The sequence below is a fragment of the Rosa rugosa genome, chromosome 4 (assembly GCF_958449725.1).
Source record: "Rosa rugosa chromosome 4, drRosRugo1.1, whole genome shotgun sequence".
In the NCBI taxonomy this organism is placed as follows: domain Eukaryota; kingdom Viridiplantae; phylum Streptophyta; class Magnoliopsida; order Rosales; family Rosaceae; genus Rosa; species Rosa rugosa.
Window position 1 is genome coordinate 9,487,142 of NC_084823.1, and position 26,540 is coordinate 9,513,681.

Consider the following 26,540-nt stretch of genomic DNA (forward strand, 5'->3'; position numbering starts at 1 on the left):
ATGACGATGACTAGAGAAAAGTGATACCCTAAACTTGTAAATTAATGCCAGTTTTAGATTATGTCCTACACGTAACAGCCATTGTTTCTACAAGAAGGTTGACTACAATTATCATCTTGTCCATCCTGCAGAATCTTGCATCTTGCTTCTTCCCTCCACACACACACACACACCTCCTGCAAGATGTTATGCACTATCCTTGATTTCCTTAATGCTGGATCTTGTGCTCACGCAGCAGGATTTTTCCTGAAAATAGCCGTTATTCAGCAGAATAAGTTGTTTGAACAGCTACATGTATACCGCACAGACATACAGAAAACATAGCATCAAACTGAATCACCTCGGAAACACAAATCTTCTTGCAAGATACTGAACACTAACACAATTAACCAAAAAAAAAAAATTGGGAACTTTGAATTTCAACCAGATAGCCACAAGTTACTAGAGATACACTTTGCTTTATAGCGTTTTCCAATTCCGTAGAGACTTCAAATCCTAGGAACTCCCTAGTGATTTCCAAACTAGAATTTATGTATAAGCTCAAGCACTGGTAATCTCCAGGTAAGTAATGCTAAATTCAAAACCATTATAGATGAAGGAAAAAATTTATCGGGCTGCTGTGGTCTAATCTGACTCATAACCTAATAGTATTAAGCTTATATTATTCACATAATCTAACAATATTAGATTATGTCATTAAATTGAAATCTGCAAAATATACATTTGTTCAAACAGTCAAATAAGAGAGAAAATGACTGAATATTACCTTATATAGCTAGATACAGAAGGAAGCTCAAGCATAGGAAATTTCTTTCTGATTGCAAAGTAAAGCAAAATTACAATTAGAAGAACAATACACTTGAAACTTATCGTACTTAAATAAGCGTCTTTACTTCACCACAGGGATTGCTATTCCTTTCTACTCAAATGGATATGACAACAACCATATATGACTTCATGTAACCGTAAAAGTAAATGAGCAAATGATGAAGATGAAGTTTTGTGGGAAGATAAGAATGCACCAAGAATTAAACATACACAAAAGCTGCAGAGGATTCTTAGTCACATTCTGTAATTTCAGATTGTTTTGTCCTTTTGGATATACCAGAGAAGCATTTCTCATCCCCAACCAGTCAACAGCAGATAATTTCATGAGGCTATCAAGTTAAACAGAAAAACAAAAAGAAAAATGAAAATAGAACACCTGGACAAAACAAACCGAAATTAACGGAATTAGTACCACAAAATACTTGGATGACAATAGTCATAATCATAGAGAACATCACCAAATACCACAGTGAAACTCAATCCTACATGATTTTTCTACTCCAATGTCAACATTCACAAGGATACAGAACAGCACCAAATCCCCTATTGAAACTCAATCCTAGAGGTGTTTTCCTACTCTTACTCCTACCCCATATATGAAACCATTCAATCCTAAAGCTGCTGGCATAACATCAATGAATAAAAGCATCAGGCCTTCAACTTGGAAAAGGTGATGTCCAGGACCCTTCTTATTAAAGGTGTTGGGCTGCCTTTCAAAACCTCCATCATAGCCTTTGCCTTTGGCCCATGCCCCTTACGAATCATCACCTTCACCAGCTCTTTTCCCTCCTCCTCAGCTGCCTTGTCCTCCTTCCTTGCAAAACCCTCTAACACTGCAGTGTAGGTAGCAGCATTGGGCCTCATCCCCCTGTCCATCATATCAAGCAAGCACTTCTTGGCATCTCCAATGAAGTTGGGGTCAGCAGTGAGTCCCTTGATTAAAACAGTGTAAGTGTAGCAATTTGGGGCAACCCCAGCAGCTAACATCCCCTGATATGCCTCCAGAGCAGCCTTGGTCTTGCCAAAACTGAAGTAGGCTTCAATAACACAGGTGTGGACTACAACAATGGGAAGTATGCCCCTCTCAGCATTGACCCTAAAGATCTCCATTACCTGCTCTACATTGTCATCCTCTATCAAAGCCGTGTACATCTTCATCGACTCTTTGGTGAGGAGATCGTGGTTGGTGCGCCACTCTGAGAAGACCTTTTGCATGTCCTCATCAGTTATGCTGTCCTCCAGATCATCATACATCTTCATTGCACTCATCGCTTCTATGGCGTGGCCTACTTCAAATTGATAAAGATTACGTGCAGGGACAAACCCCTTGGCTTTGATCTGGTCAAGGAACTCCCTGGCCTTCCCCTCCGACTCCCGGCAGGAAATGGCATCCAACACTAACATGTAGGACCCAGAATTGGGCTTGAATCCCTTAACCAACATTTCCATAAAGTACTTCTTGGCATTCACAAGAAAATTGGGATCAGAAAAGTCTAATGCAAGGGCCGTGATGAGCAAGCTGTAACTGCAGGATTTGGGGGCGACACCAGTGGCTATCATGTGCTGAAAGGCCTTGAGAGCAGCCTTGGTCTTTCGTGCAGTGAAGTATTCCCCAATGACAATGGTGTGTACAGCCACATCGGACAGTATGGCCGCCTCAGAGAGAGCCTTAAGCTCTTCGGGGAAGTCAACCAGGCCGGTATTTGCTATAGATTTGAACAAACCAACCGCACATTGATGAAGGGATTCGTAGTCCCGAATCATGTCAAATTTTATTTCAAAGACAATGTCAGCACAGTCTTTGGTCGCTTCCTTGAAAACCCTCATTGCATGTTTCTTTAGGTCATCATCGGCAGCAGAATTGGGGGAACTAGTATCCGCCATTGATTTGACTGTTCCCTGTAATTTTTATTTAAACAAGAATTTAACTTTGAAACAACAAAAAAAAAAGCTTAAATCAGGACCTTAATCAGTAAAGTTAGGGTTTTGTATTTGAAGAAAACAAAGAATTGGGGGAACTAGCTAGAGTCCGCCATTGATCTGATTGTTAGCTGTAGCAGAAATTAAAATCAAATGCAAGGGAAACAACAGAACCAGAGCTCAGATAAGAGACCCATATCAGTGAAGTTTATCACCAGGAGTATAAAAATCAAAACTTTACCAAAATTAAGTGTAGAAAAGACAAAGATGTATCCATGAACTGCATCAAAAATTAAATTTGAACTGAAAACTCAAGAGCTTTCAGAAAGGAACTTAAATTTACCACTGCCGGAGTGTAAAGATCAGAACTTTACTAAAATTTAAGTGCAGAAAAGGAAATTAACATAGCTAGTAGATACTGTCTGAGAAATTAACATAGATGAATAAGCTGAGCTAGGGTTTCCAAAAGAAAGAAGAAGAGAAGTTGACTCACCTTTTTTCTCTGATGAATTGCGAGGAAGGGAGCTCTGCCAACTGCCAACAGCCAAGAAAGGAAAATGAGAGTTCAAAAATATTAGACGGTGTTTAGTGGTCTTTACCCGCGCCTTATTGTTTGTATCCGCTAAACCCTTCTTTTATTTTTTGGTTCATGGCAACACCCACTTCTTCTTCCTCTTTTTTTTTTTTTTTTTTTTAACTTTCTTTTACCAAATTACTGACGATGACAAAATCAAATATATTTGTTTACCCCAATTAGACCTGTAAATAGACCGGATTTGGAGCGGATCGACCTAAATTTGAATCTATTTAATAGAAAAAAATTGTCAACCCAATCCGATCCGATAACCTGACAGATCGTTGATAACTCAATCCAAATCCGTACTCAGCGGATTAACAGATACCCGATCCAGTTTTCCTATTCGATCCGTTTATAATAACAAATATTTTTAAAATTAAAATAATGGTTGTTGTTATAAAGTAGGAAGAAGATGAAGAGAAAATAGTTGGGAGGAAGTAGAAGTATATCTCATTCAGTCTCATTAGCCTCCTTTATATAGATGTAGGGTTTACATCAAAGTACACAACTAATGAGTATTTACGTGGACAGCCATATAGATAATAATATTTACAACACTCCCCCTTGAATGTCCACCAATGAATGATGATATTGGACGCGCTTATTGTTGACTCGTTAAAAACCTTGTCAGGTAACAAAAACCCAGTGGGACAAAAATAACCATAATTCGAATTCGATAGTATTCTCGTCATAGTACTCATTAAGGCAATTTAGATCTCGTTGACTAGAACGAAATGAGTACATATGAGCTAGTTGTAGACGCTTTGATTCCATGAGTGAGCTGCAGGCTCTTTCAACCTTTCATGAACTTGCATTTGAATCATTCATGTATTTGAATCCCTTGAGGATTGATAAGCAATACGCTTATAATGACACTTTACTTTTGAGATTTTGCTTTTAGCAATGTGTCTTTAAGATCTTCATAATATACGATGACAACGTGCCATAAATCTCTCGTCAATATAACAGCTATATGTAACATTGTATTTATAGAAAATTTTCATTCGTATAAGGGAAGATGTTCACAATCTCATGTCTCTATAAATAGACATTGTGTCATAGTGATTTATCTTCACTTTTGATAAATACCCTTTTGTAACTTGTAGGGTCCAAGTATTTCATCACGTTTCAAATATTCAATTTCATTGGAATTGCCTCTTTCCAATTTGGCCAGTAATATACTTTGTCGACATTCATAATGAAACGTGGTATAGCATCCATACAGCCCTTAAAGATTTTTGGTAGCTACCAAATGTAAATTATCATCGATGATCAACAATCATAGATCCCACACATTCTTATATGCATGCATTAGCTATAATAAGCTTATTGATATTGGGTACCCATGCCACTTCTGGGGCATACATTATCGCTTCTAGGACAATCATCTCTCATAGATGAGTCATGTAGCGAATGTGGATCTTTTTACTTATAATCTCGTGTATGAGCATTTATAGGGCTTGTATAATCTTCCCTGTTTTGGGAGCTTAAAACTTTAGACCTGGTGATTCACGCCGTTATTCAAATGACAGTAGTCTTTTATCCCCCTAATGGCGGGAAGACTGTCTTATTTTGACCATGCTCAAAAGATGCGTTCAAAAATCTATCACTTTCTTTGGAGTGAAGATGTTCATTGGCTTGTGGCGAACCCAAACCAAGTTTAATTTTAGGTCAAAAATGTTTTGTTCATTAGCATCAACCATATTGATTTATTATTGTATCACTAAGACGCCATTTCCTAATGGCGTACCTACACCCTCTGTATGTGTAGCCATATTAAGAGCTGTGATATTGTTTAATGACATTCTCTTCAGGATAACCATGTCAATTGGATACACTTGCATCCCACAAATCAAATGGGGTCTAGATTGTTTGTGCTAATATGGTTGGTTTTAGGGACTTTAACCCAAGCATGCATATGCCTTTGCATTTAGCATATAATTTTGTCACTATCGATCTTTTATCAAATCACTAGCTTAGATATTTCCCAAAATCAAAATGAGACGGTGGATAAATATCTCACACCAATTCATGTCGTTCTTCAGGAACAATCTTTCTCCCCCTCATGGCAGGAGGATTGTCTCATTAAAGTGACAACTCGCAAATATGCGATAAATAAACAATTTCCTTGTGTGTAGGTTAGCAGTCATCAAAACTTGTAAGTGATTCCACGCAACATAGTAGACAAAAGATGACGCAACTTTACATGCCAAAATAGTGTATTTGATTCAATGAACTTCTGGTTCATGACATTATATGCCTCAATTTACTATACAAATTTGACATGAGAGAGCAAATAGTATTCTCTAACCACATTGGAGGAACTTAGTGGGACAATACTTCAAATTAGGTAACATGATAGTAGTTCATTCGGAGCCACAAAACAAGATCTACAACTCCTGATATGAGTGTTACCTTAACTTTAGTAAACATCAATTGTGAAATATCAACAATTGCAATGCACCAAATTTATTTTGAACTACTGGCCAAAATGATATACTCGAAATTTCGAGTTGAAGACTACAATCCATAAAACTTTATCATGTGGAGAACCTCACACACATAAATGTGTAGTCATAAAGAGGAGGGACTTCAGGCCCTCATATAATTGGAGATCCAAGAAACTTGAGGTTTCAATTTTTCAATTTATAAAAACCTCTTAAGGAACATCAGGTTCCTAGATAATCGGATTAAGAAACATTTAGTTTCAGTGGAAAATCAAGAGGTTACAATAAATCAGTGGAGTAACATAATAGTGCTTTCAATTTGCTTATTGTAAGCAAAAGACATAAGACATATGTGATGAATCGCAATATTCTTATTAGTCAATGCAATTTAATTTGAACAATGCCTTTTTGAAAGTGGCTTGAGAAAAATCCACCATATAGTATACCATAGACACACGCCCATTTCTCAATTTCCTCACATGTGTGAATGCTAGGGCAGTATTTGCATTGAATCATGATTTCTCTCTTGCCATGATCCACTTCTGGTGGCATTTTGGTGTAGCCATGTCGATCGGCTTTCTCACCAGACAATGAGGCCATGATAGTGCGAGATTGAACATCTATGGTAATAATATTATGTGCTTTTCTGGAGCCATTTGTTAAGGTCTTTAGGATCAGAAAAGCTTGTTACATAAGCTTAATTGTACGAAATATCAATAATTTCAGCGAATCATGAACATCCATTTGGTCACATCCAAGCCTTGATTGTTTACTCAATTATATATGACACTTCAAGGTCTTGAGCAATTTAGATATATCCAAAACTTCTAGTTTGGCATTTTATACTAGGCTTGGGAGGACCAATTTATAATGAACTTTAGGTTCATTTCAAATTCATTTTGAGCTTCTGGCCAAAAAAAAAAAAGATGTACTCTAAATGTCGAGTTTAACTTCATGATCATAACTTTTAAGTGAGAAATTTCATGTGCTCATCTAGTTAGTATGATCATTGAGGAACTTCAGGTCCTCATGTAATTAAGGATCAAGGAACTACAGGTTCTGATCTCTTTTAATTACAGAAGTCACGATCACAAATTTTGGGGTATACTCATACTCATTCGTCATAAGCCAACGGTTAAATATATGCTTTACTTTTAAATTTGTGTCAATATAATTCCCTCAAAAACTTCAGGTTTGAGGTTGACCAAGATTAAAACTCTTCGATAAATTGTCCATATATCCACTCAAAACTTAAGGCTCGAGTCTGCACAATTAGAACTTCAGGTTCTAAGGTGGAATGCTTTAAGCAGGCATAAAAAAGAATGTATCAATCGACATATGAAAATTTACTCGAAACTTCTGGTTCGAAATGAACATAAAGTTGAAATAAATCATGTGTAATTGAAGCTTCAGGTTCGAACTTTTTACTATTAGAACTGCTGGTTCTAAGATTTTGTATGTTGAACTTCAGGTTCAAACAAATTTGGTGCTCGAAACTTCAGGCTCAAGGTAAATGAAGTGAAGTTTTGATTTCACTTTTTAACTAATTTTTATTTTGTACTCGAAGCCACAGGTGCCGCATCGGCCAAACAACTTGTAGTACCAGAATTGTACCATGAACTGAAACGGCGACTAAACAAGAGAGGCTTTGCATAGTCGATCTCGACTCTAATTCGCAGGACTGGGGTCCGAAAAGCCGGACGATCAAACTCCTTGAACTCGCCCAGTGTACTTCCGATTAGGCGCATAATACGTTCCAACCAGAATGCCAGCTGTACTCCTTGCAGTAGGGCTGGGCATTTAAGCCTGAAAACCAGTAAACCCGGACCGGCCTGTCAAGGCCCGACCCGTACGGTTCGGGCTCAATTTTTTTTTTTAATCAAAACAGTTCGAGTTGGGCCTTAATTTTCAAAATACGGTTCAGGCCCGGGCCTGGACTTTCAGATATGAAAAGGTCCGTTAGGCCCGTTTTACATTAAACGAGACAAATGTCTCTATATAATAGGGCATCATATTTTTATATTGTTGGTCTATGTAGATCTCCACCACACCAAATCATCTCCCTAATATTAATTCCTAAACCTACTCTCTCTCCTCTCTTCTCTTCTCACTTTGCCGCAAAGGTGAGAAGTCCATTTCTCTCTTCTTCTCACTGCAAGAACTCCCTTTCTCTCTTCTTCTTTTGAAACTTCCCATATTTGAAATCCAGAACCTTCCTCACGGCTACCATCTCACCGATCTCATTGCCCTGTCTTCACTCATCCCTTACCTTTCGCTTTGGCCCGCTCAGATTTCCAAAATCTCTTCCTCTCTCCAATTGGATCGTCCACTTCCATGGCTCCCACGATCCGGTCTTCCTCTCCTGCCCGCCGTGGTCCTTTGCTTGGAGCAGTTAATTGATTTGATCTTCATTTTTTTTTTTTTTGTAAAAATCAGATCTGATTAGTTATGTTGTTCATTGATAGCTATATGAACATGGTACTCTTTGACTTTGTTATGTTGTTCAGTTGTTTTGGAATTAGCACGCTACTGATCTTCTTCTCTTTTTTTTTTTTTTCTTCTCTGTGAATGGAGGCATTAAAGGCTAAAGCCCAGAAAAGGAAAATAAAAGGTAACTTTATTCAGCCAAAATTAATGGAGGCACTGAAAAAGCTTAATGGATTTGAATTGAACTTTGAATATGCTAAAATTTGGAAATATATGGAAAATGGGTATTTGGGCCCGAAAACTCGGAAGCCCGGCCCGAAATAAAACGGGCCGGTCTCGGGCCGGTCCCTGATGGTTGCAAAACGGGCTTTGGGCCCGAACCGTAAAAAACTAGCCGGTCCCGGGCCCAGTAAAGTTTTAGCTCTACCCGGCCCGTGCCCAGCCCTACCTTGCAGTGTCATCCAGTAAGATGATTTCTTCAGTGGTATCTCCCTTGCCGGACTGACACAGTCGTACGGCGCTAGGGCTATAGGAGCCCTGTTGTATCCCCACGGTCCTCCTTTCCAAACCCTGTCCACATCAGAGGGATCTGTGAATGTGAACAGAACACTGTCATCTTCTCCGATCTCTTCAACACTTAGTCTGCCATTGTTCCTCCATGCAGATCGGAACATGTCAAGGAAAGAGCGACGGGAACATTCCCGAGTCGTGAGCAGCTTCCCCGACCACCATGAATGCTTCGGGTTGTCTCAATCCTTTGGATGGACGCAGGTCCACCGGTTTCTTGCCATCATCCAGTGCTAGGAAGGAGGCCAAGCGGGCTGTCATTGCATCAATTGCCATTGACGTGAGAGAGAGGCTACGTAGTTGAAAACCCTAACCCTAGTTTAGAAAGAGAGAAGCGGCTGCGTCTTTCAAATACATTCCTATTCTCAAGTTATATTTCTTAATTTTATGTATAAAATTAATAAGTATTCTTAATAATTTATATTTAATATACTGAAAAATAATATTTTATTAGTACAAAAATAATATTTCATTATTATAAAAATGGACCGGATCATTAACGGATCGGACTAACCTAAATCTGTGTTTGATCTATTAAATAAACGGATTAACGTACTAATCCGGTCCATTAACAAATCAACGGATTAAATTTTCAATCCAAACTCATTCAATAACCATGGATTCAGAGCTGATACAGATCAAAATCCGATCCATTTACAGGTCTGACCCCAATAATGCCACATAACATGGATTGAAACCGAAAGCCATGCTATGAAACATGTGGGTCAATGTTTATGAGATTATAAATTTGGGGAGTGTGAAATTTGGCGAGTGAAGGCGATGACAGTTCCGACTTTGGCAGGATTAATGGATTATTGATGATACTACTTTTTTACTATAGGCAGGGTCATTATTTTCTCATGTTTATCCAAAATCGAATAAGGTAGCTCATAAGATAGCTAAGTCAGCCTTGTTGTCTGGAGTACAAGCTTCATGGAGTAGGCGTCCCTCCGAAACTTGATGGACTCTTTTCTACTTCTTGTCTTCTTGTACTAGATAGTTCATCAATAAAGATTATCCTCTTTTGATTAAAAATTTATTGAACACTTTGTATCGAGTGCTTGCATACTCTACCGTTATATGACATAGAGACAATTTTTGGATATCGATGCATGTATTTTCTGAATTGATAGAATCGAACTGTGCATACTAGTAAATATATACTTCATCATTTTCAGTAGAATTGCACTAATCAACGAGGTTATGAACAAAAATACAATATCTGCTTAGAGTGCATCAACATTATAATAGAGAAGAGGTAGAAGCCAAGCCGGAGACGCTCCCTCCATCTATTAATAGACTTCACCAATATGACTGGCGGCCATATAAATGAGCCTAAAGAGCTTGCAAGAAATTGCATGGAATTGTTTAAGTGACCCTTTAACCTCCTCAATTAACTGCTCATCAGAAGCTACGGACTGGAGGCACTGGTCTTCAATGGTTACACCGGATCATAGCTAGCTAGCTTGAGAATAATGGAAGAGACACACCTATCTCTAAAGCAACTCACAATTCGATACAGATTGATCTATAAATGAATTGGAGAGGAGATATAGGCAAGAGGAGCAGCGCGCTATCCCATATCTGGATACCACATGATACAATATGCTGAACTTCCTCAAGTATCAGTGCATCATTTATGCAAGCATAACCCGGTGTTTGTGTAATGGCAAGAAGGCCAAGATATTTAAGGCAACTGTCCATATTCTTCCAGAACCAAACAGTTCAATGATGTAATTAAATGCTAACCCAATTCCTTTGGCATCAGATGCAACTAAAACTATATATTCAACTACTTCAGGTGGTTATCTTAAATATGAAGTCGAAATTGAATACTGTTTTAGATTGAACTATCACAAACCTGGAGGAACCGGTGCAGTAGCAGAAGCTGTTTCTGATGTTATCATCTGCAAAATTAAAGAGTATAATTGAACTTCAGTTGAAATCTCCCAATTCCCAAATTACATGATCAAAACATGTGATACTAAACCATAAGCACCAGGTCTTATTATTCAAGCAGCAACAAAATGATAGTGGTATACTGGTATTGGACAAAGTATCCTAAAAATGTAGTGTTCTACAGAAAAGCAAGTATATATTGTCCACAACTAATGTCTAAACCATGGGCCAAAAAAAAAAAAAAAACAAAGGTCATGTCTAAACGAAATGTTAAATTAGTTTAATAACCAGAGAACTAAAATTTGAGAAGTGGAAACTGTATCTTTCTAGATACTAGATGCTAGTGCAAACCCAGAGGAAAAAGCTTATCCAGTGCAATTTATATAAGATGGTATGTCGCCATAAGCCCCACTTTTGGTCGCAAGTTTTCAGGGCAAATTCTTATAACTTCCTGGCATGTATAGATTCTTGGACCAACTGAATGCAGGCCTATAGAGGAAACCACAGGGTACAAATGTACGGTGCAACCATAAAGCTGCAATAGATAGACATGATAAAAGATCAGGAATTTGTTGATCAGAAAATTGCAGTATTAGGATAACTGAAAATTATACATCCAAAAATGTCAGTTCAAGTAAACTGTACTTCTTATTATCCATATATGTGAGCAATCATAGGGCTAAAAACTCTAGTTGATAATGAAATGACGATTTATACATCTCTCTAGCATGTGGAACTGAAGCTTTTTGAAGAACATAAAAATGTTTACCATCACTCTATCAGTTTGCCACCATCTTTATCTGCTGATTTAAGACAATTTTTTTTTTTTTTTTTTTGAATTTAAGAAACATCTCAACCAGCTTGTCAAAATAAAGTCTTTGGTGCACACAGAGCAATGTAAGAAAATTTCAGCATTGTCCCCAACAAGATGCTGGATCAGCTATTTACTAGTGTCATCCTTGGGGTACACAAGGGACGGTAAATAGAAATTTATAGATACAAACCATTAGCCACAAGATCTTAGCTTCTGATAGGGACATGTCATCTTGTCAATCTCCTAGATGTCCAATGATGGATAGCAGCTCTGGTTTACTCAGACAACACGAGTCAGACCCTTCTAGAATCTCTAATATCTACCGGAAGCCCAAGTATAGCCACAACTGCACTAGGTCAGGTATACCAATGGTCCAATCCTTCTATAATGATTCTATACTTTTAAGTGTGTCTGATGATATCTTTGACATACCTAAACTACCAAAAATTCAATACTTTTTTTTTCTTGCTGGTGCAGTGCAGCAATGGATCCCAAAAGGCTCAACTAAAATGGAAATTTAGGAGTGGAGCAACACAGATTTGCTGCTTCTGTATGGGGCGCAGAAGACACAGGAGACTAATTCATTCCTTCCCAACAACCCTTTGTAGCTGTATATAAGGCAACAGAGAAGATGTCACTTACAAGAGAGTTTGAACAACAGAAACAACATAACTCAAATTGGGTTCCAGACTTCCACCTCTACAGCTCTTAACCAAGATCGATCAGAGGCAAGCATGAGGCCATGAAACAAATCTTGAACTCCTGCTTCCAAATCCCCAGCCTCTCTAGATTTTCAAAACCGTCGATACTCAATAAAACCAGATATTTGAAATGCCAATTGCAGGGTGAACCTATGATAATCGTTTCCCAAGATTAGAGAAGCAATCTTATCCAATCTCCTTGAACACTTGATTTCATGCTAATGGAATGGGAAGCTAGTGTCTCAAGATTAGAGACTCACCTACATTCTGGGGTCTTGGTCGAGTATCCGCAGTTAGAAACAAACATCACTATGAGCATTTACAAAGACAGTAACCAAACAAAAAACTCAACAAATGTTGGAAAAAAAAAAAAAGTACCTGATGCAAATACCAAATCATTTTGTTATACCAATGAAACATTTGACACTCTGATGTCTCGATGCAGAATACCTGATGCATAAACCATTTAAGTGGCAATGCTCAACTGCGGATTAAACCACATGTAATTACACAGAAACAAATTCAACCAAATTCATTGACCTGTATGGTGAGAAAAGAAAATGCTTTAGTAAAGTTCATACTTTTCTGCAAATGCCTATTAATGACATTAAGCAAAACCTAACCTGCATGTCATTGGATTTGATATATTTAGCAGCTACTACCTAGATGATATTCCCTCCCCATCAAATTGATGTTTGGATGATCAAGCTTACAGAGAACCATAATATCTGGGGCCATAAATCTAATACTCTCTGGTTAAAAATCATCAAAACTGTTTAAGGACAAGCATAAATTAACAGAGAGATAGAGAGAGTAATGTTGCAGAGAGAATGGAGATTCAAGTGTGTTTATTCATCTCATTCAAGGAGGTATTTATAGGAATACAATTGAGGTGTGAAATGCTTAAAGAAATGATACAACTTGGATGACAGCTCCATTTCTAGCTTTCTCATGTGGCATTGTGGCTGTGATGATAGAGATAACCATGCTTGTTCCTCTTTGGCATAAAGCTTATCATATAGGTCACTATACCTATCTTTACACTTAAGCATCTCTCTATATACTCAAGTATATATATCCTATACATGAAATAGACATATAAACTATGACAACAATAATCATGTATACTACAACACTCCCCCTTGGATATTTCATGTCAATAGTATTGTCTAGGCCGTGCGCTTCGAAATTGCCTCGTTAAAAACCTTGCCAAGTAATAAAACCCTGTGGGAAAAAACAACCTTGGTCGAAGGAGAAAAAGAGCACAACGCATATATGTTGAATCAAAACATCTTCAGGATGTAGCATAAGTGGGGCGACCATGCTAAGGATGTGCCTCGTTAAAACCTTGCCAGGTAACAAAACCCAGTGGGACAAAATAACCCTGGACGAAGGACAAAAAGAGTACATGATGGTCAAGTAGGTATGCATCTGGATACTCCCCCTGATTTCAACATCTCTTTGTGTCTCCCAAACGTGGTGCTTATCTCGTTGCCTCATTAAAAACCTTGCCGAGTAATAAAAACCTTGTGGGACAAAAATAACCTCGGTCGAAAGGGAAAAAGAGCACAACACACTCTTCACGTTTTGAGACCATATATGTAGACATCTCCCCCTCTGATTTATCTTTGAGGAGAGTCTGTTATTGCTGATTTTATGCTTGATGTTGTCGCTTTTGATGCAGTCTTGCTTCATTTGTTTCAAAATAAGCAGCATTATCTTAAATGCTTGTAGGCTCATCTGTGGTAGACTTCAAACCACAACTGTTCGAACATGCGTAACTATGGATCCAGTCCATATACATTCACGAACTACTTCGTGAAGAGCAATAATCTCTGCATTGTTCGAAGATATAGCGACTAAGGTCTATTCTGTAGACCTTCAAGATATCGCGGTCTTTACCCATGGTGAACACTTCACCAGTTTGGGAAGGCCTTTATATGGGTCAACAGATACCCAATATCAGCAAAACCTTCCAAAACACTTATGTCGTTTTGGGGTAGGGATAGAAAACACAGGCCAGCGTTTGGCGGCGTTTCTGGTGTGTGATGGGTCTGATTCCATCATCTCTTTGTAGGGATAGAATAAGCTCATATCGATCGTACATCTCAAGTATCGAAAGATATCAATCTAATGGTGTCGCGTTGGCGCAGAGCTATACCTTTAGCTAACAAGTTTATGTCAAAACGAGATGTCCAGTCTTGTGCATTGAGCTAAGTACAATAATGCGCCTATTCGCACTTCTGCCTCTTGCACATCTTCGTCTGATCATCCTTCAGACGAAGAGGATCCTTTTCAGGATCAAGACTACGAACGATCATGGGGTGCTTGAAGGCTTGACCTTTGTCAAAATGCCTAAGCATCTATCAACACGGTGCTCAAGTTCCAAATTGAGGCATAATCGTGTTCCCCAAAAATCCTTCATCTCAAACTCAGATTTCAAGTGTTCAGCGGTTTCCCTTAACTCTTTAAGGGCTTCTAATGAAGATCATGTCCAACATGAAAACCGCGATAGAATCCGAAACTTGTTTATGGAAACGCGCGGGCATATCCCTTCCCAATCAAGTAGTCACTTTTAGTGAGCGTTTCAATTCTATTGCAAACGCGCTCCGTGGTCTAGAGCCACTTGATTTGGGTAACTAAAGTTTCACTATGAATTTTCATGTATATTCCGTATCTAGATCCCCATAGAGATACGTAGTGACCACATTTATAAGCTGCATGTTCAGTTATTTGGAAACTACCAAACTGACAGGGTAGTGGAGTGCAATGACATCCATTACGAGAGAATATGTCTCATCGTAGTCAATTCCAGGGCTTTCTGTGAGAAGCCTTGCGCCATAAGGCGAGATTGCCATCTCTTTTTCTCAACACGCTTTCTAACGAAGACCCATTAGTCAATAGGTTTTATGTAAGGAGGTGTTGGCATCACTGGCTCAAAGACCTTCCTCTTCGTTTAACCTGGATCACATCTTTCCATTTAGGCCAAATTTCTCTACGTTGGTATTCATGCTTCAACGGAGCGTGGTTCGATATCATCAATCTCAACAAACTCATGCGCATCAAAATGCGCATCTACATCATCAATTATGATGGAGTTTCTATTCCACGTCTTATGTACACTAGTGTAATTTTCATAGAGCTCTATATTCTCAAGAATAGGTTCTGACGTTGAGGCGTCCCCCAACGATAACCATAATCCAGAAGATACTCATGAGACGGATGTTGAGTGTCGATGATCTAAGGATGCCAAAATATCCTTCGAGTCCACGGGCTTCCCACGCATCCTAGCTGGGCCCATGGTCTGTAACACCAGAGTGCCACTTTCTATGGCGTTGGCGCCTTGCCTACCTCTGTGTAGGGTGGCGCTACGTCCTCTTATAGGGACGTCCTTCCTTGCAGGCATTTTTGCAGTAAATGTGTGTGATCTCGTCACTTTAATAGGGATCGAGATGAGACATAGTGGGGACAGACCACGACAATTCCTGTCGTTCCTGCTGAACATTCGTGTTCTTATCTCCCCCTGACGACGGGAAGACTGTCTCATCAAAGTGACATCCGTAAATCAGACGGTAAGGAGATCGCCTTGCAAGGGCATTAAGTGGCGGACGATTGTTGGAGTCTCAATTCCAACTAAGTTGCTCACTTGTTTTTAAGGACCTACCATAGGCGCTGTGGCGGCGCAATTGGCACATAAATGGCTCACTCGAATGTGCGTAAGTACAAAATATTTGTACCCAGTCAGTAGCTGTAACGCAGGAATACATTGAGTGGCGGTAGGTCATAGAGGAATTAGCATAGTTGTATGCGATATTGCATCACCCCAAGCGGATATAAAAAGATTGGTGCGCATCGCCAATGTCTGAACTACCATCGTAGTTATGTCCGCGAGACCTTTTGGGCGTGTATATGGGAATGTGATGTCCAACATCAGTCCCTTTGCAATAACCATCAAAAGTCTTCGATGTAAACTCTCTAGCATAGGCAAACCCAATTGACCTAAGGATGACGGGGGGTGAGCCCGTTGTCATATGATTTGTGCTAGGAGTATAGCATACGTAGCTTTTACGAGTGGATAATAGCACAACACGTGATCAGTGTGTTTGCGTGTCAACCAACATCATGAGATATTTAAACGTCCGCAAGTTGGTTGAATAGGTCCACAAATATCACCTTGGATTCTTTGCAAGGATTCTTTGCAAGAATGGTATATTTTATTTAGTGTCCTTTGCATAGGATGGTCTCGATCCTATCTTTGCTAAAGAGCAAGTTTTGCAAAACGAAGTAACTCTTTGGACCAATCTTTGGTTCGTACTTCTTTTCGTTTTGAGGAATAGATGTTCGTAAAGTCTTTAATATACGGAACATCATATCACGACCTGGATATCCCAAACGGTCTTGCCAAAGCCTATATGTGTCGGAATCCCATAAGTCATCTCTTATGACATGGTTTGATTCAATGGCTCGAATAGTGGTTGCATACAACCCACTAGAGTGACACATAAGTTTCTCTAATACTCGTTAATGTCCGTAGTCATTAGAGGTAATGCAAAGGAATTCTTGTCCATTCTCACAATGTGTTTCCACATGAAAACTATTGGCTCTTTATATAAAGTTCGGAATTTAACAACACTTTATTAATAAGGAAAATAGCCAATGATTACATCAAAGTTTTCCAAAGTCTATTCCATAATAAAATCAAACTTTAGACAAATTGTAGTTACTCAATCCGTTTGGTAACTCTAATGAAATATGACCAGGAAAGTAGAGAGATGTTGGTGGAGCGAGGCTCGCTTAAGTACCCCGATCTCATTTACTTTCCTAGACATCATACTACATTGGATGCGCCACATGAGAAAGAGTTTTAATACAATTGTCATTTGACTAAGGCACATTTGCCATTCTTGGAAAATAGAAAGGACTATTCTAATCAAAGTCTGCGGCATCCTCGTGCTCTTTATCTGCAGCTTTGAAGTCCTCAGTGGTGAGAGTGATATCTTCACCATCTTCTTTTTCAGCAAGGTTGGCTTCTTGCTCCCATGTTTCCCTGTACTCCTTGTAGCGTGCAGCTAGTTGAGTACTTGCCTGGCATTGCCTAAACCAATGCTCGGTTGAACCACATCGATGACACATGTCATTGTGGTTGCCTCCCTTGATTTGAGGTGCAGGTGGTGCACGTTGTGGATATTCCCTGGGCGGGTTGTTACTGCTACTACCACGGCGTATGGTGCGACCTCCACGGCCCACAGTGTTACGGCCCATGGTTTTGTTATATCCACCTCTCCCACGTGTGTAGTTACCACCACGTGTGCCCGCACTATAGTTGCGGCTGCCTTCTTTGTTGGGGCGGTTATATGGACCCGTTCGTCCTTCATGTCCCCTGTTATTAGGGTATACATGCCCCTTATTAGTAGGGTACCGCTCCTTGCGCCCTTTCTTGGGTGCATTATAATTTGCCTCATGAACGCTTTTGGTTCCTACGAGCCTTGAATTATAATTCTTCACAAGGATATTGTCGTGCTTCTCAAACACCGACAAAATATTGATAAGCTCATTGAACTTCGTAAGTCGTCCAGCATTAAATTCAGTGCGATATTGCTTTGATAGTATAATTGCTGCGACGGGGAAGGTGGAGAGAGTCTTCTCAATTAGCTCTTCTTCTGTGAGAGGTTTTCCACAGAACTTCAGCATGGCTTTTAGCCGAAGAGCTTCTGAATTGTATTCAGCAACAGACTTGAAGTCGGAGAAGCGTATATTGTTCCATTGAACCTTCAAGTCAGGGAGGAGGGAATCTTGGATATTATCAAAGCGCTCTTCTAGCGCTACCCATAGGTCCCTTGCATCTTTGATGGACATATACTCTAATCTGAGTGCTTTGTCCATATGGCGTCGCATCAAGATAATTGCTTGTGCATGCTTTATGGGTGTTCGTTGGAACACAAGGCCCGCGTTTGGTTCCTGGATTATGGGCAATATCCCTTTTGATGTGAGATGGTTCTCAACGTCAGTTTTCCAACTATGGTAATCCGAACCAGTTGAGTCAAGGATTTGAAATTCGAGTCTAGGTTCATTCGACATCCTTGAAATATAAGAAGAAAAAGATGTATTAGTTTCGGAGTTTAAAACTTCCACGAAAAACTAAAACAATAAGATTTCCGAGCTATGCTACCAAGAAATCAATTTCCAAGAATATTTGGATTAGACCGAAACAATGATGTTTAATAGGGTCATAAGTCGATGCTTGCGGACGCTCTTAGTCCGAATATTATGAACACTCTTAGTTCATTGACTACGAACGCTCTTAGTTCGTTTAGCGTGAATTTCTATAATTCCGTTTTTTAATTGTAAGTTCCCAAAAAGAAAAAGGAGGAGAAAAATAAATAAAAACTCAAAAGCGGGAACTTTTAGTAAAGAATACCTTGAAATAGTGTTGTCGGAAATGACCGAAAAAGTTGCCCAAAAGTTGCCGGAAAAGTCACCGGAAAGTCGCCGGAAAAGTGTCCGGAAAAGTGTCCCGAAAGTCGCCGGAAAAGTGTCAGGAAAGTCGCCGGAAAAGTGTCCCGAAAGTCGCCGGAAAAGTGTCCGGAAAGTCTCCGGAAAAGTGTCCCGAAAGTCGCCGGAAAAGTGCCCGACAGATCTGTCGACAGATGTGTCGACAGCTGCTCGGCAGCAGCTCGGCAGCAGCTCGGCAGCTGCTCGGCAGGTGTCTCGGCAGCTGCTGCGCAGCTGCTAGGCAGGGGCTCGGCAGGTCTTCGGCAGCAGCTCGGCAGATTCTTTCGGCAGCTCTCGGCAGGTGCTGTCGACAGCTTCTGCGCAGCTGCTCGGCAGGTCTCGGCAGATGCGCTCGGCAGCTTCTCGGCAGGTCTCGGCAGGACTCGCTCGGCAGCTTCTCGGCAGATCTCGGCAGGACTCGGCAGGGCTTCTCGGCAGCTTCTGCGCAGCTGCTCGGCAGGACTCGGCAGCGGTCCGGCAGCACTCCAAATTTTCCGGTGGCCGGTTCAGGTAGTTTCCGGCCGGTTCTTGAGATTCTGAGGCCGGTTCTGAGCTTCTTGAATCAGGGGCTTTGATATTTGCTAGGGTTTGGAGGTTTTTTGTTGGTTTGGAAAAATGACTTCGATCGGATTTTGAACTCCCTCTACTCTTTTCAATTTCGATTCTAATTCTAGAGCAATTTCGTGCTGATAACGTGTTTAAGGACAAGCATAAATTAACAGAGAGATAGAGAGAGTAATGTTGCAGAGAGAATGGAGATTCAAGTGTGTTTATTCATCTCATTCAAGGAGGTATTTATAGGAATACAATTGAGGTGTGAAATGCTTAAAGAAATGATACAACTTGGATGACAGCTCCATTTCTAGCTTTCTCATGTGGCATTGTGGCTGTGATGATAGAGATAACCATGCTTGTTCCTCTTTGGCATAAAGCTTATCATATAGGTCACTATACCTATCTTTACACTTAAGCATCTCTCTATATACTCAAGTATATATATCCTATACATGAAATAGACATATAAACTATGACAACAATAATCATGTATACTACAACAAAAACTGCATTTTTTAAAGTGGGAGGATCCTTCAACTGCACAAATTCTCCCACTTCAAATGCTCTGAGTACAAAGCTGTATGTACCTTTCCCAATCTACATGCCCAAATGAAAGCAATTAAAACTACTACTGTCCAGAACAATCAGCTGCAAGAAACTAAAACTAATAATGATGGGCGGCAGTGAACCAGCTACAAATATACTGCAGGAGATAAAAAAAAATTAAAATTAAAATATTATCAAACTGAATTATATCAGAAGCATAAGTGTTCTTCCAAGAATTAGAACAAGTACATTTAACAACCATAAGATGGGTACTTCAAAATAAACCAGACAGCCATACATTAGTGTAATACCCCGAAAAATCCAAATTAAATTCCATGGATTTTTAGAAATGATTTCACGATAGTAGGAGCGAGTACGAAGCTTGGAGGAGTGGTGGAATTAGTTCAAACAAGTTTTATTCGAAAACGAACATAAGTTAGGGGCTAGTGAAAAGTTGACTTTTTATGCTTACGGAATTTGGGAAAATTTCCTTCATGAAAGTCGTAGAGCTCGTCGATACGAACTCGTGCATATGTAGAACGCGAAAATCGGAGTTCGTGTGAATTAGTTATGGATTTTTGAAGATATTTCCATTTTGGTATAAATACATTTCTATTTCCGGAAATTGCAAACAAGGACAGAATTTCCAGAATTCCAGAAATCCCTCCCCAGTTCTCTCCCGAGCCCAGCCGCGCCTCCTCCTTTCGCCTCCATCGTTCTCCCAACTCCGGCCACCTTTGGCCGAGTTCTTGGAGGGCTTTTGCTCGCCTTGGTCTATACATGAAGTCTGGGCAACCAATCGAACTTGAAACGAGCTGGAGAAGAAGAATCGAGACCGAGAAGTGGGACTGCCAACGACAAAATCGCTCTTCCCCCACCGTTTTCTGGGCTCTCCTTTGTCCGGCCATATCTCCCTCCACAGACCTCTAATCGACTTGCTTCCAAAAGAAAATTCGTTCGCCCTGAAGTCCTTTAAAACTTTCAAGAAGACATCGATGGGAAATAACCATCGTGGTGGTCTCTGCAAGTCGAAGAACATGGTGCAGCCGAGTTGGAAATCGCCTCACTTCGCCACTATTGTTCTCCCTCCTCCGGTCACCTTTTGCCATTTTTCTTGAAGGGATTCTGCACTCCTGAGGATGTAGATCATTTATCCTAAGGTGGGTTGCATCAAATCGAGCTGTGGTGATCAAATTCGCACGATTTGGAAACTAGGGTTCATCCGATCTGAAAATGTTGTGAGGTAAAATTCGACTCTTTTGGCTTATAATCTGACTTTGGTGTAGTTATGAAAAGTGAAATTGGAGTTGAGATGAAGGACTTTGATGTTGGGAGTTTTGTCAAATTTTGACTTTGGATGGGTGGCGGCGCCGCCACTGTGATGGTGGTTTCCGGCGACCTCCGGCCACCTTAAGGACAGTTTCTGTCCATTTTTGTGTTCTACGTGTCGATACGATCGTTTGCAGATATAATTCATAATTTTTAGAGATCGTATGTTTAAGTTATGAATTTTACGATTTCGATCGTTCAATTTGTGATCTGTGAAGATCGGACCGCCCGATGGAATTATAGTTTTGATATGTTGATCTTATGACTGTCCCAGTGGCTTTGTGTGGTCATGGGCGAAGATCCGACCGTTGGATCTTCGTATAAATGCAAAACAGTGATTAGGGAGGCGATTCGTGAGAATCCGTCCGTCGGATTTTCGTATAAATTTGTGAAGATGTTAGTAAGGACGATTCAGGAAGATCTGACCGTTGGATCTTCGTGATGATTTTTGGAGGGTGATCCTAAAGGCGATCCGTGAGGATCCGACCGTTGGATCATCATTTAATTTCGATCCGACCGTTGGATTGTTGTTTGAGTATGTTTTTGAGTTGTTGGCTAAGTTAAGGTCATGTTTGATTAGGTGATTGACGGTCTTCCTTGGGTGAGCGGTTTTGGTGTGTATTGTGTTGAATTGAAGACGCAGCGGGAATATCGAGGTGAGTAAATCGCACATGGTTCATTCACGAACCGAAATTCGGTGATTTTATTTAATTGGGAAATTGTGGAAATTGTTTTATGAAAATAAATATTTGTTTTAAATTATATGGACTTGATCGACTACGGTCCATAGGTAAGTAAAATGTATTTAAACTATAAAAATGAATTTCTAGATTTTATTGCATGTGAACTATAGTTGGTATTAGTGGTCACTCTTGTGTGGGTGACTACGTATATATATATTTACGTGGAATATATATTGGATGGTGTGACATCGGGTGAAGTATTGATGTGATTTACTGAGTTATATTTTGAGCATTACCCTTTGGAATATGTGATTTATCTTAGATGTTGTGTTGTCTATGATAATGGGTAATTGAGTAAAGTGCGATAGTTGAGTCGTTGAGATGAATTAAATGAGGAGTCGAGTGAATTGAGGAAAGCAGTCATTCGTAAGGTGAACCTTGGCCCAGGTGACACTTTACGATACAGTTAGAGCTCTAGTCTGTCTGCCATCATACTGAATGGGATGATTAATATATTTAATCATAAGCCTGTAAGTATGATATACGTACTGAATGGGGTGATTAATATATTTAATCATAAGCCTGTAAGTATGATATACTGAATGGGGTGATTAATATAATTAATCATAAGCCTGTAAGTATAATATACTGCATGGGATGATTTATATAAATAAATCATAAGCCTGTGAGTATATATTGAGTAAACAGTTGTTTGTTTTTGCGTAGTCATGTTGAGACGTGAGTATAATATACGGTATGGGATGATTAATATATTTAATCATAAGCCTGTGAGTATATATTGAGTAAACAGTTGTTTGTTTTTGAGTAGTCATGATGAGACGTGTGTTGATTGATGCTTGAAGTGACGTTGTGCACTTCAATTATTATGCTAAGAGATACTGAAATTGAATTGTTACTTTAAAATCGTGCAATTCCTTGTTTACTCATACGGGCTGTCAAAAGCTTACCGGGTTTGTGTTGTTGCAATCCCGGTACACTATTCAAATTGTGTAGCGGGTAATCCTACAGGTCAGGAGAATCAGGACGGTGATCGTGCGGGTTAGAGAATTTGTTTTAGTTTTACAGCAATTGTAATTGTGAGGTGAGTTATGCTCATTTGAGCCTTACAATATAATTTGGTGAGAGTGTGCTGTAATAAACAAATTTGAGATTTGGTTTATGTAATATCGAGCGATGTGAGGTGTGGTTGTTTTGAGAAAAAAATTCAGGTTGTATTTATGTGAGTTGTATTAATTCATGTTTCGGATTTGAATTTGTTATTCAAAATTCGGGGCGTGACAATTAGTGTTGGTAAATTTTGCTTCATTAGGGTTTTCCAATTCCACAAGACATCAGAATCCTACAAACAGCATAGAGCTCTACACTAGTATTAATACATGAGGTAAATCTCCAGGAAAAAATGTTAAATTCATACCATAATGGATGAAGGAAACATATATATACCTGTAATCTAATTTGATATAATAAATTTATGTACCTGTAATCTAATTTAATAAATGTATGTACCTGTAATCTAATAGTAAGCATTACTATTCTCAAATGAAATAACTTGCATATATTCTCAGACAGTCAAGTAAGAATGAGGTGAATGCATGTGTTACCTTGTATTGATTAGAGAAAAGGAAGCAGAAGCAGGACACTATTCACATTTTTCATAGTAAAGTAAAACAACACAAATCTTTCAAAAAAAAAAAAAAGAACTTCAAAATTCACTTATCCATACTGAAATAATTATCTTTACTTTACTGGGATTGCTATTCTTCTACTCAAATGGAAATGCAAACTACCAAAGTGACTTATGCGACCCTAGAGATGTTTGAAGAATGTAAGTTCATGAGGTCGTTAAGTTTCAATGGAAGAGAAGAAGGCACCAACAATTAAAATACAATGCTGCAAGGAGCTCATAAAGCACAACAGCTGAATTCCAAGTTCCAAGTTTCTTTTCGTTCCCTCAATCTGTTACGTGTTATATAGAACTGTGAATCTAGCATAGTTGACATGTCAGATTGTTTCCCCAAAACCATTTGGATGTACCAAAGAGAAGTTTTTGCACAGCAAGTAAAGCAACTTGTGAAATTTTGGTATTTGACTATATTTTGTTCATGCCCAACCAGTCAAAAAGCAGATAATAGATTGTGGCTGAAAAGGAAAAATATAAATGCAGAATGTGAGACATAGAGACTACAGGAATTAGCAGAACAGACTACTTCAAGGTCAGCAATCACAATCATAGATGACAACAACAAATCCCATGTTGAAACCGTTTCTACCATGATCTTCTACCCTCACTGCTCCTCCATATATGAAACGTCATGATCCTAAAGCTGCTGAATAACATTGATGAAGCAAAGCATCAGTGCTTCAACTTGGAAAGGACTATACTCATGACCCTTCTAATTACAGGTGTTGGTCTGCCCTTTAAAACCTCGCTCATTGCCTTTGCATTAGGCACAAATCCCTTCCCCATCATGACCTCCACAAACACTTTACCCTCCTCCTCAGCAGCCTTGCTCTCCTGCCTTGCAAATAGCTCTATCACAGCAGTGTAGGTAGCAGCATTGGGCCGTTTCCCCCTGTCCATCATTTCAAGCAAGCACTTCTTGGCTTCTCCAAAGAAGTTGGGGTCAGCAGCGAGTCCCTTGATTAAAACTGTGTAAGTGTATGAGTTGGGGGAAACACCTGCAGCTAACATACCCCGGTACAGCTCAAAAGCACTCTTGGTCTTGCCAGACTTGAGATAGGCTTTAATAACGCAGGTGTGGAGTAGGACAAAAGGTTCTCTTCCTGTCTCAATGATGTCCCTATACATCTCCATGGATTCATCTAGCTTGCCATCCTTCACCAGAGCATTGATCATCTTCATTAACTCTTTCTTGAGGCCAGGGGCGTTGGTGCGCCACTTCCGGAACACCTTTTGCGCATCCTTGTCAGTTGTTATATTGCTGACATTAGTGTACACCTTGATTGCCTTTTTGAAGTGGCCTTCTTCAATGTTAAAATAATTGGACTCGGGGCTCAACCCCTTGGCATTTATCAGCACAAGGAACTCAGTGGCCTTCTCCACGGACTCCCGGCAGCCAAGGACTCCAAACAGACCCAAATAGCATATAGGATGAGGCTTCATCCCCTTATCCAACATTTCTAGAATATAGTTCTTCACATAGCCAACAAAACTGTAATCAGAATAGTCTACTACAAGTGCATTGATGAGTATGGTGTAAGTGAGGGATGAGGGAGCGATACCAGTGGCTATCATGTGCTGGTAGGCCTTGAGAACAGCCTTGGTCTTGCCGGCAACAGCGTATGCCCGAATGACCACAGTGTGGACAGCCACGTCCCGCAGTACGGCTCGGTCAGAGAGAGGCTTGAACAGCTCTCTGGCTTCGTCACCGAGGCCCAAGTTTTCCATAGCACCGAACATTTCAATCGCATAATTGTTAAAGGAGTCGTAGTCCCCAATCGAATCGAATACTCTTTTCATGTCCTTGTCCTCACAGTCTTTGGTCGCATCCTCAAAAACCTTCATTACATGGTTCTTGAGGTCATCGTAATTTGGGGAACTAGCCTCCGCCATTGATTCAATTGGTTCTCTGTAATAAGCTGTTAATTAGTTAGTTCTAGCGGAAATTAAATTTTCGAAACAAAAGAAATCAGAACTGGACTGATGATCCAAAGGAGTGAAGCGAAGTTAGGGCTTTGCTACTTCAAAAACAAACAGTATAATCCCACCCGAGTGTGAAAATCCAAACTCGACCTAGTGTGTAAATTAAGAAACAAATTAACTAAACCAGTACGTAGCTACTGCGTGATAATTTAGATCAATAAACTGAGCTAGGGTTTCCAAAAGGAGACGAAGATGATAGTTGGAGAAGCTCACTCACCTTTTGGGTTCGTGAAGGAGAGAAACAGTACGCCACGGAAGAGAAATGAGGGAGAGGTTTTAAATTTTTTCTGAGGAAGGACCCGCGCGGCCGCGCCGTATTGTATACCTCTAGTCTATTACAATTCTACCCCTTGTATATGAGTAAAATTCTGGGCCGGGCCCATCAATTTACCTTGGCCCAGCCCGCCAGCACGGCCCACTCTTAATCGTGCTCGGGCTCGTTTGCCACAGTCACTTTTGGCTTTTTTAGAAGTTTGAAAGCTAATATGGCTAGTTGTCCCAAAAAAATATTGATCCATCTTTGGAAAAAAAACAATAACAAATTACATTTAAGTTATTGACAAAAGATGACTTTATAAATAAATCATCTAAAGATTGAATTAAACATATAAGGACTAAATCTTACAAATAAGGACAATGTGCTCTCCACTTGCCACATGTCATGAGTTAATTTACTTTTTTATCCTTAACTACTTCTTTTAACTTCTAATCATTTTATAAAGATCAAATCTTACAAGTAAGGACAATCTGCTCTCCACTTGCCTCATGCCATGAGTTAATTTACTTTTTTACCCTTAACTACTTCTTTTGACTTCTAATTCCCTTATGTTACTTTTTTTTTTTTCTGAGAATAATTCTTTATGTTACTTTTATTTCCTTGATAATAATCCATTTATGTTACTTCACAAAATCTCACTCTCTTACTACTCTCATCTCATCATCTAATCCTGCTACTGCACTCATACTCGTCCAGTTCTGCTACTTGTTTTCTGCTACTGCACTCGTCATCGCCCAATCCTGCTACTGTATTCGTCCAATCCTGCTACTGCACTCATACTCGTCCAGTTCTG

General features: G+C 39.6%; 2 protein-coding genes across 2 annotated transcripts; both read right to left on the bottom strand.

The window, feature by feature from the left end:
* Positions 1-1,215: 1,215 nt before the first annotated feature.
* LOC133746117 (pentatricopeptide repeat-containing protein At5g61990, mitochondrial-like) lies at positions 1,216-3,365 on the bottom strand. The gene is made up of 2 exons (XM_062174278.1): positions 3,242-3,365; positions 1,216-2,727 (listed from the first exon to the last, which is right to left on the bottom strand). Exon 2 carries the CDS (start codon positions 2,710-2,712, stop codon positions 1,477-1,479), a length of 1,236 nt encoding a protein of 411 aa, XP_062030262.1. The 5' UTR covers positions 2,713-2,727; positions 3,242-3,365; the 3' UTR covers positions 1,216-1,476.
* Positions 3,366-24,159: 20,794 nt separating this feature from the next.
* Positions 24,160-25,380, bottom strand: LOC133744298 (putative pentatricopeptide repeat-containing protein At1g12700, mitochondrial). The gene has a single exon (XM_062172432.1). The coding sequence runs from the start codon at positions 25,378-25,380 to the stop codon at positions 24,160-24,162; it is 1,221 nt and encodes a 406-aa protein (XP_062028416.1).
* Between the last annotated feature and the right edge of the window lie 1,160 nt (positions 25,381-26,540).

Bases quoted from the DNA above. Each gene is read 5' to 3' on its own strand.
- LOC133746117 (XM_062174278.1), bottom strand. From the start codon at position 2,712: ATGGCGGATACTAGTTCCCCCAATTCTGCTGCCGATGATGACCTAAAG.
- LOC133744298 (XM_062172432.1), bottom strand. From the start codon at position 25,380: ATGGCGGAGGCTAGTTCCCCAAATTACGATGACCTCAAGAACCATGTA.